We start from the raw sequence: 14,626 nt of genomic DNA on the forward strand, positions 1-14,626 counted from the left end.
ACAAGCACTAAAGTTTATTTCATTTTAGTTCCAGCTCATTTTTCCTGAATTGTTAGTTGTTTTGTCTTTCCGGTTACAGCTTTATCTTGCGTGGCTGTAACCGGAAGCTGCTTTGTGTGCGGACGCCGCTATGCTCGTTACACTTCTTCGTGCGCTGTGACTTAAGCGGTGTAGTGAAGTCCCTAGTCTCCCAGCAGGACGCTGCTCTCGCTCTGAGCGGTATTCTTCCGTTTTCCTCGTCCTAACAGCGGGCGCTCACACGTTCAGCGACCGGATCGAAAGCGGTAAGTGTCTGTTATCCCTAATAAAAGCCAGTTTTTGGCGTTAAATCGTTTGTTTTGTTGGAAACTACTGAACAGACTTGTGGAGGTAGTGCGCACGCGCATCTTGGAAGACTGTTTTCTCAATCTTACCCGGGTTAAAGTTCACACCGATGCTTCACCAGGTGTTTACAGAGTTTAAATTGTCCGCTGTTCATAAAAGTGACCTTTACTTCCTTAGGAGTATCTTTTTAACCAGAATTTTCCACGCGCTGAAACATGAAAACAGTTGTTGAGCCTGTTTTTCTCATTCAAGACTCAAATGACTGCAAAAGCACTTGCAATGTCCTCTTTTTACGATTTTAAAAAGTGTGTAGAGACCTCAGACGTCCCGTGTCTTCCTCAATTAATCAAAAGTGATGTGATTACAACAGTTCAAAATCTAAATGAAATTGATCTGAATCCCAGATTTAGTCATAAGGCTTACAACTTCCTTACAACTTAAATCATCTTGTTCAACCCAAAACCAACATTCAACAGATCTTATCTTCAAGTCTTACCGGTGTCTCCAAAATACAAAGTGGTATCACAATCTGACAAACCTTCTATCTGTCCCACCGATCTCCAGATCCCAGTTCCTGGACTCAGTTCTGTAAAACATTTATTCTTTCACCACCAATGTAACAACCCGTACGTTATAAAATAACCCACACATTTCATCACATTGGGCAAAGAATGTTTGGTTGTGACGTCTGGACACAAACCGTCCCGACCGCCAGGATCTGGTCACCCATCAAACAGATTCCTGCACAACTCTCGGTCTCTCCCTCAGTTTGTCTTTACGGGGATTTTTCAACACTGAATTTAGACAACATGAAGGGTTTAACGGTCACCAAAAAGACGATCTTGACAAACTAGAAAACCCAAGAACGTCAAATCCCTGAGAAATGGAAAGTTTCCATGTGAACGGAAAGTTTCCTGAAACAAAAACAACAAAAGCGGTTTGTTTTCACTTGAAACGTTGTCACCTAAATCTAGTCTTTGGCCCCTGGAAGATTTGGTTGGATTGTGATGTCACAGGAACTGACCTCCCATGTCAGCCAATCAAGAGTCCCATCAATTACTTTTCTTGGCCCCGCCCCCTCTCTCTCCCCTCAGCTGCAGGCGATGCTGCAGAGGGTGGCGGTGGTTGGTGCCGGGGCGGCCGGACTCTGCGCGGCCCGACACGTCCTGTCCCGCCCGGGCCGCTTCGCTCCACCGGTGCTGTTCGAGCTCAGCAGCCACGTCGGCGGCACCTGGTGCTACGAGGAGCGAGCCGGGACGGAGGAGCGGGGGCAGCCGCTGCTCAGCAGCATGTACAGAGACCTCAGGTAGGGTCACCTGTCTGAAGCTCCGCCCACTCAGGGAGAGTGTGACGCACCCACACCCAGAAAGAACCTCTCTGTGTGTGTGTGTGTGTGTGTGTGTGTGTGTGTGTGTGTGTGTGTGTGTGTGTGTGTGTGTGTGTGTGTGTGTGTGTGTGTGTGTGTGTGTGTGTGTGTGTGTGTGTGTGTGTGTGTGTGTCACAGGACTAACCTTCCCAAAGAGGTGATGAAGTTCCCAGACTTCCCGTTCGAGGAGGATCTGAGCAGCTTCCTGCCACATCAAGAAGTTCGGCGGTACCTGCAGAGTTACTGTGAGCGACATCAGGTCCACACACACATCCGGGTCTGTGCGCACACACACACACTCACACACACACACACACACACACACACACACACACTGCAGTTGTTTTCCGTTCACCCGTTGTTGACCTTGTTTGTATGTTTGTAGTTTAACACAGTGGTTGAGAAGGTGAAGCCTGTCGTCATGACGACAGAGGATGGACTGGAGAAGACCGTCTGGGAAGTGACATCATCCGACGCGTCAGGTCATCGCATGGCCGAGACGTTCGATTCTGTGTTCGTCTGCTCAGGGTGTGTGTGTGTCAGAGAGAGCATAGTATATTAAACTTCTCAGAACGTTACTTTCCCTCTGCTGTCAGTAGAGGTCGACACAGTTTCCTCCTGTTTTGTGTGTGTGTGTGTGTGTGTGTGTGTGTGTGTGTGTGTGTGTGTGTGTGTGTGTGTGTGTGTGTGTGTGTGTGTTTTCAGACACTACTCAGACCCTCACATCCCAGTCATCCCGGGAATCGAACACTTTAAAGGTACAGTCCCTCTGAAACCTTCCAAACTCAGCAGGATCACAAGATTGGAAACCGTTTTGAAAACCTGCTTTCGAACTGTTTTTAGAGACGCGTTTCAAACCAGTTCTCTAACCGGCTCCCCGTCACTCTGCAGGACAGGTCCTCCACAGTCATTCTTACAGGTTCGCAGAACCGTTCTCCGGTCGCTCGGTGGTGGTTCTTGGAGCCAGAGCCTCAGGTGTGGACATCTCCATGGAACTGGCTAAAGCTGGAGCTCAGGTAACACACACACACACACACACACACACACACACACGCACGCGCACACGCACACGCACACGCACACGCACACACACAAATAACAAGAACATGGAGAAAAACAATGACTCACTGCTGCCCCTAGTGTACAGCGAGATGCCACACAAAAATCACATCCCTTAAATCCGGGGTCTCAATCTCAGTTTACCAGGGGAATTCCACCAGAAACCTTTACAGCTCTTCAACAGGAATATTTCTTCTGAATATGAATGGTTCTTCTGAACATGTCCTCATCGTCGTCTTCTTCTTCTTCTTCAGGTGATTCTCAGTCACGCTCGTCCTCGTCTCACCTTCCCACTGCCCCCAGGGGTGCGGCAGTGCAGCGCAGTGGAGGCGGTGCAGGAGGACGGCAGTGTTCGATTCCAGGTGAAGATCTCTGTAGTTACCCCTGACGAGGGTAAATAATCTCACTAGTCACCTGTGAGGAGGGTGAATAATGTCTTTAATTTCCTCTGAGGCAGTGGCTGCTGGTGGAGTTTTCTCCAGGGGGGGCGCTATAACTTCAAAATGGACATTTCTATTCTATTTTTGGTACATACATTTTGTATAATAATAATAATAATAATATATTAATAATACCTGTATTAATCCATGCTGTGTCAGATTATGTCATGTACCGTTCTGTTTTTTGTACATAAATTTTGTCCTTTCTTTGAAAGAAGAACATTTTTCAATAACTCTGGTTAAAGTCAGGGATCCGATCTGATCTCTTGCATTGTCGACATGTACAACTTTCAACGAGGGTCTACGGCCATGATTTCTGCTCCCCTGGTGGAAACACGTCACCAGTCAGACAACACAGATGAACCAAACAACTTTACTCAGCATTACCTATAGAATTATTATCTTGCTCACCTAAATATATACATACATACGGCTCAAAATATTATTTTATTGTTTATCTATTTATCTATTTTAAAAGTCTTATTGGCGGTAATGTGGTGGGGCGGCGCCCTAGCGCCCTCTATTGGCCAGCCGCCACTGCTCTGAGGAGGTTTTAAAATCTATACATCTCCCTCGTTGTTGAGTTGGGGCTCTGTGATTGGCTGCAGGATGGCGAAGTGGGCGTGGCTGACGTGCTGATGTTCTGCACCGGTTACAACTTCGCCTTCCCGTTCCTGGACAGCGGCCAGCTGGGGCTGCAGGTGGACGACCACGTGGTGGCGCCGCTGCACCGCTTCCTGCTGCCGCCGGCCTTCCCCTCGCTCTTCTTCATCGGCCTCTGTAAGATCATCTGCCCCTTCCCCCACTTCGACTGCCAGGTAACCGACAGCAACCACGCCAACCACACTTTAATCTATACCTTTTTGTAAATTCTTTGATTTGCGCTTCTTGCTGATATTCTTCGGTAAACGTCGGCCAGCTTGCTTCCTGTTCAACCCCGATCTGTTGGCGCCTCAGGTGCGTTTCGCCCTGGCCGTGCTGGACGGCTCGGTGACGCTGCCGTCCCGGGCTCAGATGGAGGACGAGGTGCGGCGGCAGCAGCAGGAGAAGGCGGATCGCGGCGTGGAGCGGCGCCACCTGCTGGTGTTGGACCAGGACCAGTGGGAGTACCACGAGTCGCTGGCTCGCTTGGCCGGCTTCCCCCCGCTGGACCCGGTGGTCCGCGACCTTTACCAGGAAGTGTGGCGACAGAGGAAGGTCCACCCGGAAAATTACCGCCGGATCAACTACCGGCTGGTGAGCGACACGCGGTGGGAGCTGAAGGAGTGAGAAGGCCAGAGTCCGACTCCAAATGTGCAGACTTCTTAAAGACCGGAAGATTTCTACTCAGATCTGTGAAATCAAGAAATTATCAACTCACTTTGATCTGCTTTATATTTCCGATCAATAATGTCACAGTCAAACACATCCAGCTTCATCCGTCCCGAGTGGGGCAGCACTTTGAGTCCTTCGAGGGGGCGTGGTTTAAATCGCTTTATGACACGACTGCTTTTAAAAAAATGGCAAAGTTAAAACCACAATCATGTAAACACAGAAACATTTCACTGCTGTTGTCCGACGTCTTTCTCCTGGCAGGACTCGGTACCTCCATCAGGAAGGTGGTTCCACGGGGCTCCGTCCTCGGTGCACTTCTTTTTATTTCAACGACGGGCAGTTTCAAGAAAATGTATGAAATAATTCAGAGTGATCATCTATATTTCGTTTCTCTTTATTAAGAGAAAATAAAAACAGTCTGTGAGTTCTCATTCTCGACGAGCCTGTATTTCTCTCAAACAAACGCACACGGAGTGAGTCCCTCTGGAGAGCAGGGGCGGAGCCATGCGGTGGCCACGGCAATTTTTTTCAGAAGCTTTTCCAAAACGCAGATGTTTTCCCACACGGATGCATTTCAAGAGCGCAGCTCAAACAATGGTTCTCCACCGAAACAGACGATGGTGCTATTACACTCCCATGGTGAATGTCAACCACCAACACAACTACAGAAGGAGGAGAGTGAGTAATGCCAGTGTCGCAGTACGAGGACTGGAGGCCTTGTTCCCGCTACCAGAAACCAGCGCAGAGGTACGATACATGAGTCGATGGGCTCACTTGTTGAGAGCTCATGTGCATTAGCTGGCTCAAATTAAACAAACGTGTTTCGCTGGAGTTGAAGCAGATATGGGAAAGTTGGAGCTTCGCGATCACCTGAATGAAACCACATGGAAACGGCCCTGATCGTCCTCCTGGTTGAATGTGTGTAATACCAGTTATCTCCACTAGAGGGCAATAACTTGAAACGTTTTGATTTAGTCACAGTGAATACTGAAGAAAGAATGTTAGTATCTTACGTTCTTGACACCATAACGATGAAAGTTAAGTTGAATGGCAGAAATAAATCTGTGGCAATATTGACGGATGCCAATTATGATCAACTGGATATAAACGGCAGATATAAATTACTTACACTGCTTTGTTTTGATTTGTCAGCACATCGACAAATTTTATATTTGAAAAGTTGCTAACTGTAGAATCAAGGACATCATTTTAGCAATGACTATTTTTTGAAAAAAGGTTTTTCTTAGTGTGGCGGGTAGTTGTATATATGTGAGTGACCATTAAACGCTGTTAAATCCCCAGTGACTTGAAAAAAAAATGTCAATTGGTTTCGATGCCGCCTCTTGATGAGCAATGAAAAGTGTCCTGCACTGCCGGAGAGTCGTAACCTCACACCATCCACTCACTGTGTGCTGTGATGGCGCCACCTGCAGGTGTTATTTATCAGACAGTGTTAAAGGACGGTTCTAACAAAGTAAAACAGGTTTGTTTGATGCTCTGACAGTGAAATGCAATGAATCTACAGCCGCAAACTGCGTGATTTTGTTCCTCTCTGGCGAGCGAGAGTCCAACTCAACAGTTTGATCAGAAGAAGGTTATTCAAAGACAAACTCAAGTTCCAGTTACGTTTCACTTTATTCAATAAATATGTGGAAATTTGCTCAGACCGCAGCAGAACGAGGACTTTTAATGAAATGAGACGGGTGCTCTTCAGGATCCATGTTGGCGACCTGCGTCACATCACATTACCAGTGTGAGTCCAGGAGCGGCATTGGCTCCTCTGGTAAAGTTGTTGCTGTTCTAACTGTCTTGGTGTTTGAAGAGAACCGCTTCACATGCTCCCGTACACAGCCCTGAATCAGTGAAATGGACAAAAAAAACCTTTCTAATTGCTGTAAAATTAACATTACAAACTATACGTTAAATCCTCTACGTTATTTTTAATTTAAATTTGGATTTTCGGGCAGCTGGGAGCGGCTTTTCTAACTTCACCTGGGAAAAACTGAGACACACCATATTGTCGTGTTCTCATTGTGTCTGAACTGGGAATTTCAGGCTTGAAATGGATCACCTTCAGAGACTAAACACCCTGTCGCGTTCCACTTAATGACAATGTTACATATTAGAAAAAATATGGCTTCATCCGGGACGGCTATTAGCCTCGCTTAACCCTCGACATGCGATAATGTAGAAACATTATAATGCTGATATGCCGACGTGTCACTCGACAGCCGTGTTCAAAAGTCTGAAGTTGAGATCTTGGAAGTTTTACGAGTTCAAACTGGGAATTTCAACCTAAAGCCGGCGGACACAGAAAAAAGTACAGAATCCCGAGGTCCCTGAACACACCGTCACATCTGGATGTAGACTGGAGGTGAAGCTAATATGAAGCCACTTCCTGTTTCCTGTTTCGTTGCTTACAGTTCTATATCTGTTTTGAAGATTGAGTTTTTAAAAGATGACTCTGGAAGATTTGGACTCGTTCTCCATGTGCACCTCCCTCTCCACCTTCTCTCCCGCCTCCTGCTCGTCCTCTGCCACGCCCTCTTTTTTCAAGATTTTAAGCGGCCACCAGAGGGAGCCGCTGCGGCGGTCCCGGCGGACGCCGCGCCGCCGTGGCCAGCAGCAGGGGGCGCCCTTATCGCCCGTGAGGAAGTAGAGGAGGGCGTTGAGCCAGGCGTTGCAGGACGCCAGCGGGCGGGTGACCTTGTAGCAGATGGAGACGGCTTTCATGGCGTTGCAGCCGCCGAGCTGCCCGCGCCGCAGCAGCAGGAAGAGGGTGCGCGTCACGTGGAAGGGCAGGAAGCAGAGCGCGAACAGCAGCGTGATGGTCATGATGGTTTTGATGGATTTCCGCCGCCGCCGAATGTAGTGTGAATACTGCGAGCCCGAGATGGACACCGAGGTCCTCTCCCGCTCTCCCTCCGACGCCCCGTCCCCAGCCGGGCCGTCCTCGCCGCCCTCCACGGAGCTGGGAGGGGAGCGCAGCGTCTGAAATATGGTGCGGACCACCTGAGAGTAGCACCAGGCGATGATGACGAAGGGCACGAAGAAGCCCAGCAGGTGGAGGACGATGCCGTACGGCACGTAGTCGGCAAACTCCTTATCGATGGCGTCGTCCCAGCAGTTCATGTAGCCCTCCCCTTCTTGCTCCACCGTCCCGTTCCCGCCCTCACTCGCCCCTCCTCGCCGGACCAGCCCCGTCTGGGCGAACCGGAAGATGGGGCAGGTGAGGACGAAGACCACCACCCAAACCAAGGCGCAGGTTCCCTTCACCAGCCGCCTGCTCTCCAGAGTGATGGTCCTCATGGGGTGGCAGATCCCCAGGTACCTTCAACACACCACCAAGACACTGTTACACACTGGAAACAGGAATCTACAATCTACAGCTTTAATTCCACTCGACATGTTAAAATCCAACATTTAAACGAACAACAAACTACTGTGATACCAAAAAAGTACTGAATATTCCAAGTAGTTTCGCTGTTACATTAACTGAGATTGGGATTATCTGAAAAAGTATAGTTTTGAGAATCCCTTAATTTGGTTTATTGGTATTATTCTGTGGTTTAACACTAAAGGGTGATGGGAAACTTGTTCATTCTTTAGTTTTACTAGTCAAAGATCAAGTCCAGTTGACGTGATTCATTTGTTTTGAGTAAAAAGATTTAAGAAAGAAAACGGTTATCCTCTTTTTTTATCCTTTTTTTCTATCATTTTAAAAATCCTTTTAAAACAAATTAGACCTGTGGTACAAAACAGACTTAAAACAATTGTTAAAATTAAAGCAACACAAAAATACACAAACTAACTGATATACCAATCACACAAAACTGAATTATATATATATATATATATATATATATATATATATATATATAAGCCCTTCTCAGAATCAAAACACCAAAAACAACACAGACAGACACAAAACAAGCACATAAGGACACAAAAATACTAAATGACACAAAACAATCGGTAAAAAAAAAAACAAACACAACCAGAAAAACTGCTTAAAGATACAAAAACAACACAAAATGACACAAAATGAACTCCTAAAAACCACACAACTGCTAAAACAGCACAGAACGACACAAATTCAACTGAAAACAGCACAAGTCAAACCGAAACAATGGCTAAAAGACACCAAAACAACAGAAAACGACACAATAACAACACAAGACAGCAAAACAATACAAAACAACTGCTGCAAACTCAAAAGAATTGCTAATGTACTCAAAAATAACAACTCCTAAAATTCCCCAAACGGCCAAGTGATACAAAACTAACCTCGCGGCTTCTTAACTAAACTGAGTTTGACCTCGATGGTTTTCATCGTGTTTCTCTTGGCGATTTATTCTCAGTTGTGTCGATGGAAACCAAACTAGGAATGTTTGGATCAGAACTAGAACACAAATTGAGTTAAATATCATCATGCTGCGAGTGTGAACCGCCAGTCGCCTGCAGGGGGCGTCTCACCTGTGCACGGAGATGCAGGTGAGGAAGAAGATGGAGCAGTAGAGGTTGAAGTAGAAGAGGAATCGAACCAGGCGACACATGAAGTCTCCGAACACCCAGCGGTCCCTCAGCACGTAGCTGGCCACCAGGAAGGGCAGCGACAGGCCGTACATCAGGTCGGTGGTGGCCAGGTTCACCATGTAGATCAGCGAGGTGTTCCACCGCCGCGTTCCGCCACCGCCACCGCCGTGATGGCAGCAGGAGCGCAGCAGCACCACGGAGTTCAGCGTGAGGCTGAAGACGAAGGTCAGCGAGTAGCAGACGGGCAGGAAGACATATTTGTAAGACTCGTCGATGCTGCAGGACGACGGAGGGACGGACGAGGCCGGAGCGGAGCCCGAGGCGTTGGGGCGGTCGGCGGACACCAAACCGAAGAGCGGGGAGACGCTGGAGGCCGCGTGCAATCCCATCATGCACATGTGGAGGCTATCCGTGGCAGACGGGGGACACTTCCTGTTCCTGTGACACCATTCCTGCTTTGCTGTTTCACTGAGGCGCCTTCATGAATCCTTCATCGGTCTCCCTACATCCGTCCGTCTCTCTATCCGTCCGTCTCTCAATCTGTCCGTCTCTCTATCCGTCCGTCTCTCAATCCGTCCGTCTCTCTATCAGTCTGTCTCTCTATCAGTCTGTCTCTCAATCCGTCCGTCTCTCAATCTGTCCGTCTCTCAATCCGTCCGTCTCTCTATCCGTCCGTCTCTCTATCAGTCTGTCTCTCTATCAGTCTGTCTCTCAATCCGTCCGTCTCTCTATCTGTCCGTCTCTCTATCTGTCCGTCTCTCTATCCGTCCGTCTCTCTATCAGTCTGTCTCTCTATCAGTCTGTCTCTCAATCCGTCCGTCTCTCTATCTGTCCGTCTCTCTATCCGTCCGTCTCTTGTCGGCCGATCCGTCTCTCTGCGGGGGAAAGAAAACATGTCATCAGGACTTTGGCGACGCTCTGATTGTAGCGGCTCCGTTCTGCTGATGAAGACGTCGTCTCGCTTCATTAGAGCTTCAATCATTAACGAATGTTTCCGGAAACCTTGGCGCGGGGGTGGACTCTCTGTTCCAACTGTGGAGGGGTCAGAGTTCAGAAGTGAGCAGTGACTTATCGGGGGGCTCGCCGGCTGTACGGGACCCTCCACTGGACTTTGTTCCAGTGTTCTGGTTGTGTTGGTGTGAGTGTCGGCTCTGAAGAAGGATATCTGTTTGGACCTCTGGTGATAAAGCTCTGGCAGAGTTACACACAAGGATTGAACCAAATCATGAGTTGTTGTTGTTTTATTCGATGCGTTTAAAGTTTTTATTAGATTAATGACCACATCTGTCTCTTCTGAGCTCATTGTAATCCCATAAAGGCAGTGACAGGTCATCTGGGTTGAGGGGGAAACACATCAGTGCTCCGAATTCCTGCTTTCAGCCCGAAAATCTTCTTTAAGCTTTAAGTTTCTTTGATTTGCAGATGAAACATTGCATCATCACAAACATTAATGACCTTCAAAATAGGAAAGAAACACAATTTCAGCAGTTTTTATGGGTTTTTGGTAAGAAATTTCACCCATTTAGGGAAAAATCCCTACTTACAAAATAATTTTTAGTCAGTTGGATATTTTTGCTTATATTGTCTATAAATGGTATTTAATACTGTTTACAAACAGTAAAAAAAAATCCTGACTCAGCTTTCGAAGGTTATCATTAGCATCGCTGGAGATGTTGTAGTTACCATTTGATGAACTCCAGTTCAATGGAAGAGAAGCTTCCAGAAAATGTCAGTAATTTCAAAATAATCACTTGCTGCTGTGGGATTGAAAGATATTGTCTTGTTACACCCACACTTGTTTTGTTTGTTTTTTACTGGTCACCATGTCACTAACCTGCTCTTTACTGGGGGTGGAGCCTCATTAATCCTGAACTGACTCAGTCCTTCTGACATGAGTAGCATTATAGCTGTGATTAGCTTTTGCATGTGTAAATAGTGGTTCGCCACCCTTTTAATCCAGATTATAAAGCATCTTCCTCCACTAACATCCAGATTATAGAGCATCGTCCTCCTATTAACATTCCGATTATAAAGCATCTTCCTCCACTAACTTCCAGATTATAGAGCATCTTCCTCCTACTAACATCCAGGTTATAGAGCATCTTCCTCCTACTAACATCCAGGTTATAGAGCAACTTCCTCCTACTAACATCCAAGTTATAGAGCATCTTCCTCCTACTAACATCCAGATTATAGACGATCTTCCTCCTACTAACATCCAGGTTATAGAGCATCTTCCTCCTACTAACATCCAGGTTATAGAGCATCTTCCTCCTACTAACATCCAGGTTATAGAGCATCTTCCTCCTACTAACATCCAGGTTATAGAGCATCTTCCTCCCACTAACATCCAGATGATGGCATGTTCTTCCTCTAACGTCCAGATTAGAGCATCTTCCTCCCACTAACCTCCAGATTAGAGCATCTTCCTCCTCTAACATCCAGATTATAGAGCATCTTCCTCCTCTAACTTTCTACAGTGGCAATAACTTAGATGTCATTAAACCTTCCACATTAAACTACTTTCGGATAACAAATCTAAACGTCAAACTTTTACAGGATCAGTAAACTGGAGGTCGGCGGTTGTGTTACTATTTTTATTGATCGATTCCTTTTCATCCTGCAATGATCTGATGGAGGAAAAACAGAATTTGAGCCACTGTGACGTCTTTCTGATCTGCTGGCTTCAACTTACAGGAACAAAAGATTCAGAGGATCCACACAAGTTTTACCTGCAGTTTGCCCAGTTTCACCTTCAGGACTGGTGTAGTTCTCCTCCTCCTCCTCCTGCTGCTCCTCCTCCTCCTCTTCGTCCTCCTGGGCTCGTCGGGTTTCCTCGGCGGAGAGGAGAAGCGTCTGCTGGAGGGTCTCTGGAGGCTTCAGCCCGACCTTCAGCTCCTCTGTAAATAATTCATCAGTGTTCATTCAGTCGGAACTGAAACCCAATACAAGGACTGCAGAGGAGGAGGAGGAGGAGGAGGAGGAGGAGGAGGAGGAAGAGCATTTAGAGGAGGAGGAGGTGGAAGAGGAAGAGCATTTAGAGAAGGAGGAGGTGGAAGAGCATTTCGAGGAGGTGGTGCAGGAGAAGCGTGTGGAGGAGGAGAAAATGAAAGAGCGGTGAGCGTCACAGATGAATAATCAGCCCATGACACTAACGTGTTTATGAACCGTAACATTCAAACTTTTAACACATTTTTCTTCATAATGTTTAAATGTTAACGTAACGTCTTCTTGATCCTGATTCGCTGTAATCAAACTAGAATTTCTCACCTGTGGATAAACAAAGTTTGTCGCAGTAGAGTTATGAAACTTAAACCAAAGTACAAGTTATATTTGAAATGAAGAATTTAGGAATTTTCCCAAACTGGTAAAAAGTCGGCCATGTTAGTATTTCTGTACCTTTGTCCTACCTACTACAACTACTACTGCTATTCTAGTAATACTACAACTACCACCACTACTATTTTACCAATACTACTATTCTACTAATTCTACTCCAATACTAAAGAAAATACTACTACTACTATTACTACCAATACTACTACCAAAACGATCTACCTGTGTTTTTGTCTTTTAATCCATCTTTTTGTTAGTTTACTCTTCATTTGACTGATTTCTCATCATGTGTTGATACAAATATTGATCATATTTAATGCTTATGTGTGAAGTGAATGTGGGTTTGTTTCTTCGGTTGCAGTGAAGCAGCTCAGTTTGAATCAAACAGACAAACTGAAACAGCTGAAAACAGATTTCAAGCTTTAAAAGACCAAACGAGCAAAATCTTATTTTCATCGTTAGCTGGTGAAGGTGATGTGAGTCGTAGAATCGGGAGAGAATCACTCACCGTGTGCTCCTGCTGAGAGTCGCTCCTCTTCTCTTCCATCTGAGGCTGCCAGCTCCTCCTCCTCCTCCTCCTCCTCCTCCTCCTCCTCCTCCTCCATCATCACCCTCATCAACTCTGATTCATTCTGGCATCATTCCCCCTGCTGCACTGTTTGAACACGCTGGAGTGTTGACAGGAATCAAACACACACACACACTCCGGGACAGTCCGCCCGTCTGTCCACTGCACGTCTCATTTCAAGCCAAACGCCGAGTTGTGACCGACCGAACAAAAACTGGACGTTTTGCAGTGATGAGACATTCAAGAACAGGAAGTGACATCACAGGCTTCACTAAATATTATTTGTGAGCAACAAAAAAAGCTCAAAATACAACTTCCATCCACTTTCTCCTTTATCGGGTTCAGGGTTCGTGAGGCGCTGGCGCTGAATCCAGCGCACCACAGCGAGAGCAGAGTTCACCTGGACGGTCGCCAGCCCGTCAGAAACGTCAAAGGTTTGATCTCGTAAATTATGTCGAAGGAAAACTTGTCAAAGTTTTACTACAAATGTGAAATTTGTCACTTGAGCTGGTTTCCCTTGGAGTTCAGCGTAAACACAGCGACCGTATGTAAAATCCAAACATGACGCAAAACTCCATGTAAACTACACAAAAACTGGATAAAACTACACTATCCTACACGAGTGCATCTAAAATACACAAACCTACACAAAAACTAGATAAAACATAAAAGTACACAAATCTAAATAAACAACATAAGATGACACACAAATGAGACAAAACTACATGAATAACACCAAACTACAGCAAAAACACAAACCTGCACAAACAACACAAAACTCTATAAACACTACACTTAAAATATAGAAAACCCACACAAACCAACACAAAAACTAGACGAAATAAACAACACAAAAGTATGTATATAAACACTACACATACAATGTACAAAACTACAAAAACCTACATAACGCAAAACTATACAAAAAAACTACACAAACTTGCACAAAAACTAGATGAAACAATACACAAGAACACAGATCTAAATAAACAACACAAGATGACGCTCAAACTAGGCAAACCTACATAAATAACACCAAACTACACAAAAAAACTCTATAAACACTATGCATAAAATATAAAAAATCTACTCAAATCTACACAAAAACTAGACGAAACCACACAAAAGTACACAAAACTATATAAACGCTTCATATAAAATATACAAAACTACACAAAAACTAGACAAAACTACACTAACATATATAAACAACACAAACCTACATAAACAACACAAAATATATATTTATATAAACACTGCACATAAACTAGACGAAACTACACTAATCTACGTAACAAAAACTATACAAACAACACCAACCTACATAAACAACACAAAAGTACACAAGCATACATTAACCACTCAAATGACACGCAAACAAAGCAAAACTAAATAACAGAAAAATACACAAACAAACACACAAAACATGACAGAACAACACTGAACTACATAAAAACAACATAAAATAACACAAAACTAAAGAACTCTACACCAAATGAACAAAGAACTACAAACTACCAAAAAACACCAAATGAACACAAAAAGAAGAGAAAACATTGCACAACAAAACAAGACAACACAAAACTATAAAACAAAATAACAACCCGCGAACTTTGCAAAGATCCCCAATACAAATCAGTATAAACTTCACAAACAGAAAAATTACAAAGCATGACAAACTCT

General features: G+C 45.3%; 2 protein-coding genes across 3 annotated transcripts; one reads left to right on the forward strand and one right to left on the reverse strand.

Moving 5' to 3' along the window:
• Positions 1-143: 143 nt before the first annotated feature.
• LOC308121490 (uncharacterized protein) lies at positions 144-5,797 on the forward strand. 2 transcript variants are annotated; one of them, XM_080482745.1, is made up of 10 exons: positions 144-284; positions 1,419-1,630; positions 1,829-1,967; positions 2,076-2,218; positions 2,396-2,448; positions 2,582-2,706; positions 3,004-3,111; positions 3,798-4,007; positions 4,147-4,425; positions 4,765-5,797. In XM_080482745.1, the coding sequence occupies exons 2-10, from the start codon at positions 1,428-1,430 to the stop codon at positions 4,864-4,866; spliced, it is 1,362 nt and encodes a 453-aa protein (XP_080338871.1). In that variant the 5' UTR covers positions 144-284; positions 1,419-1,427; the 3' UTR covers positions 4,867-5,797. The 2 variants fall into 2 exon arrangements, with proteins under 2 accessions (XP_080338871.1, XP_080338872.1); XM_080482746.1 differs by lacking the exon at positions 4,765-5,797 and having other exon boundaries at positions 150-284; positions 4,147-4,565.
• A 324-nt stretch (positions 5,798-6,121) lies between these two features.
• LOC308122275 (P2Y purinoceptor 3) lies at positions 6,122-12,941 on the reverse strand. Its single transcript, XM_080484015.1, has 4 exons — positions 12,884-12,941; positions 11,772-11,939; positions 8,980-9,914; positions 6,122-7,834 (listed from the first exon to the last, which is right to left on the reverse strand). Exons 3-4 carry the CDS (start codon positions 9,435-9,437, stop codon positions 6,955-6,957), a joined length of 1,338 nt encoding a protein of 445 aa, XP_080340141.1. The 5' UTR covers positions 9,438-9,914; positions 11,772-11,939; positions 12,884-12,941; the 3' UTR covers positions 6,122-6,954.
• Between the last annotated feature and the right edge of the window lie 1,685 nt (positions 12,942-14,626).

This window comes from Lipophrys pholis (assembly GCF_963383615.2).
Source record: "Lipophrys pholis genome assembly, chromosome: 16".
Classification (NCBI taxonomy): domain Eukaryota; kingdom Metazoa; phylum Chordata; class Actinopteri; order Blenniiformes; family Blenniidae; genus Lipophrys; species Lipophrys pholis.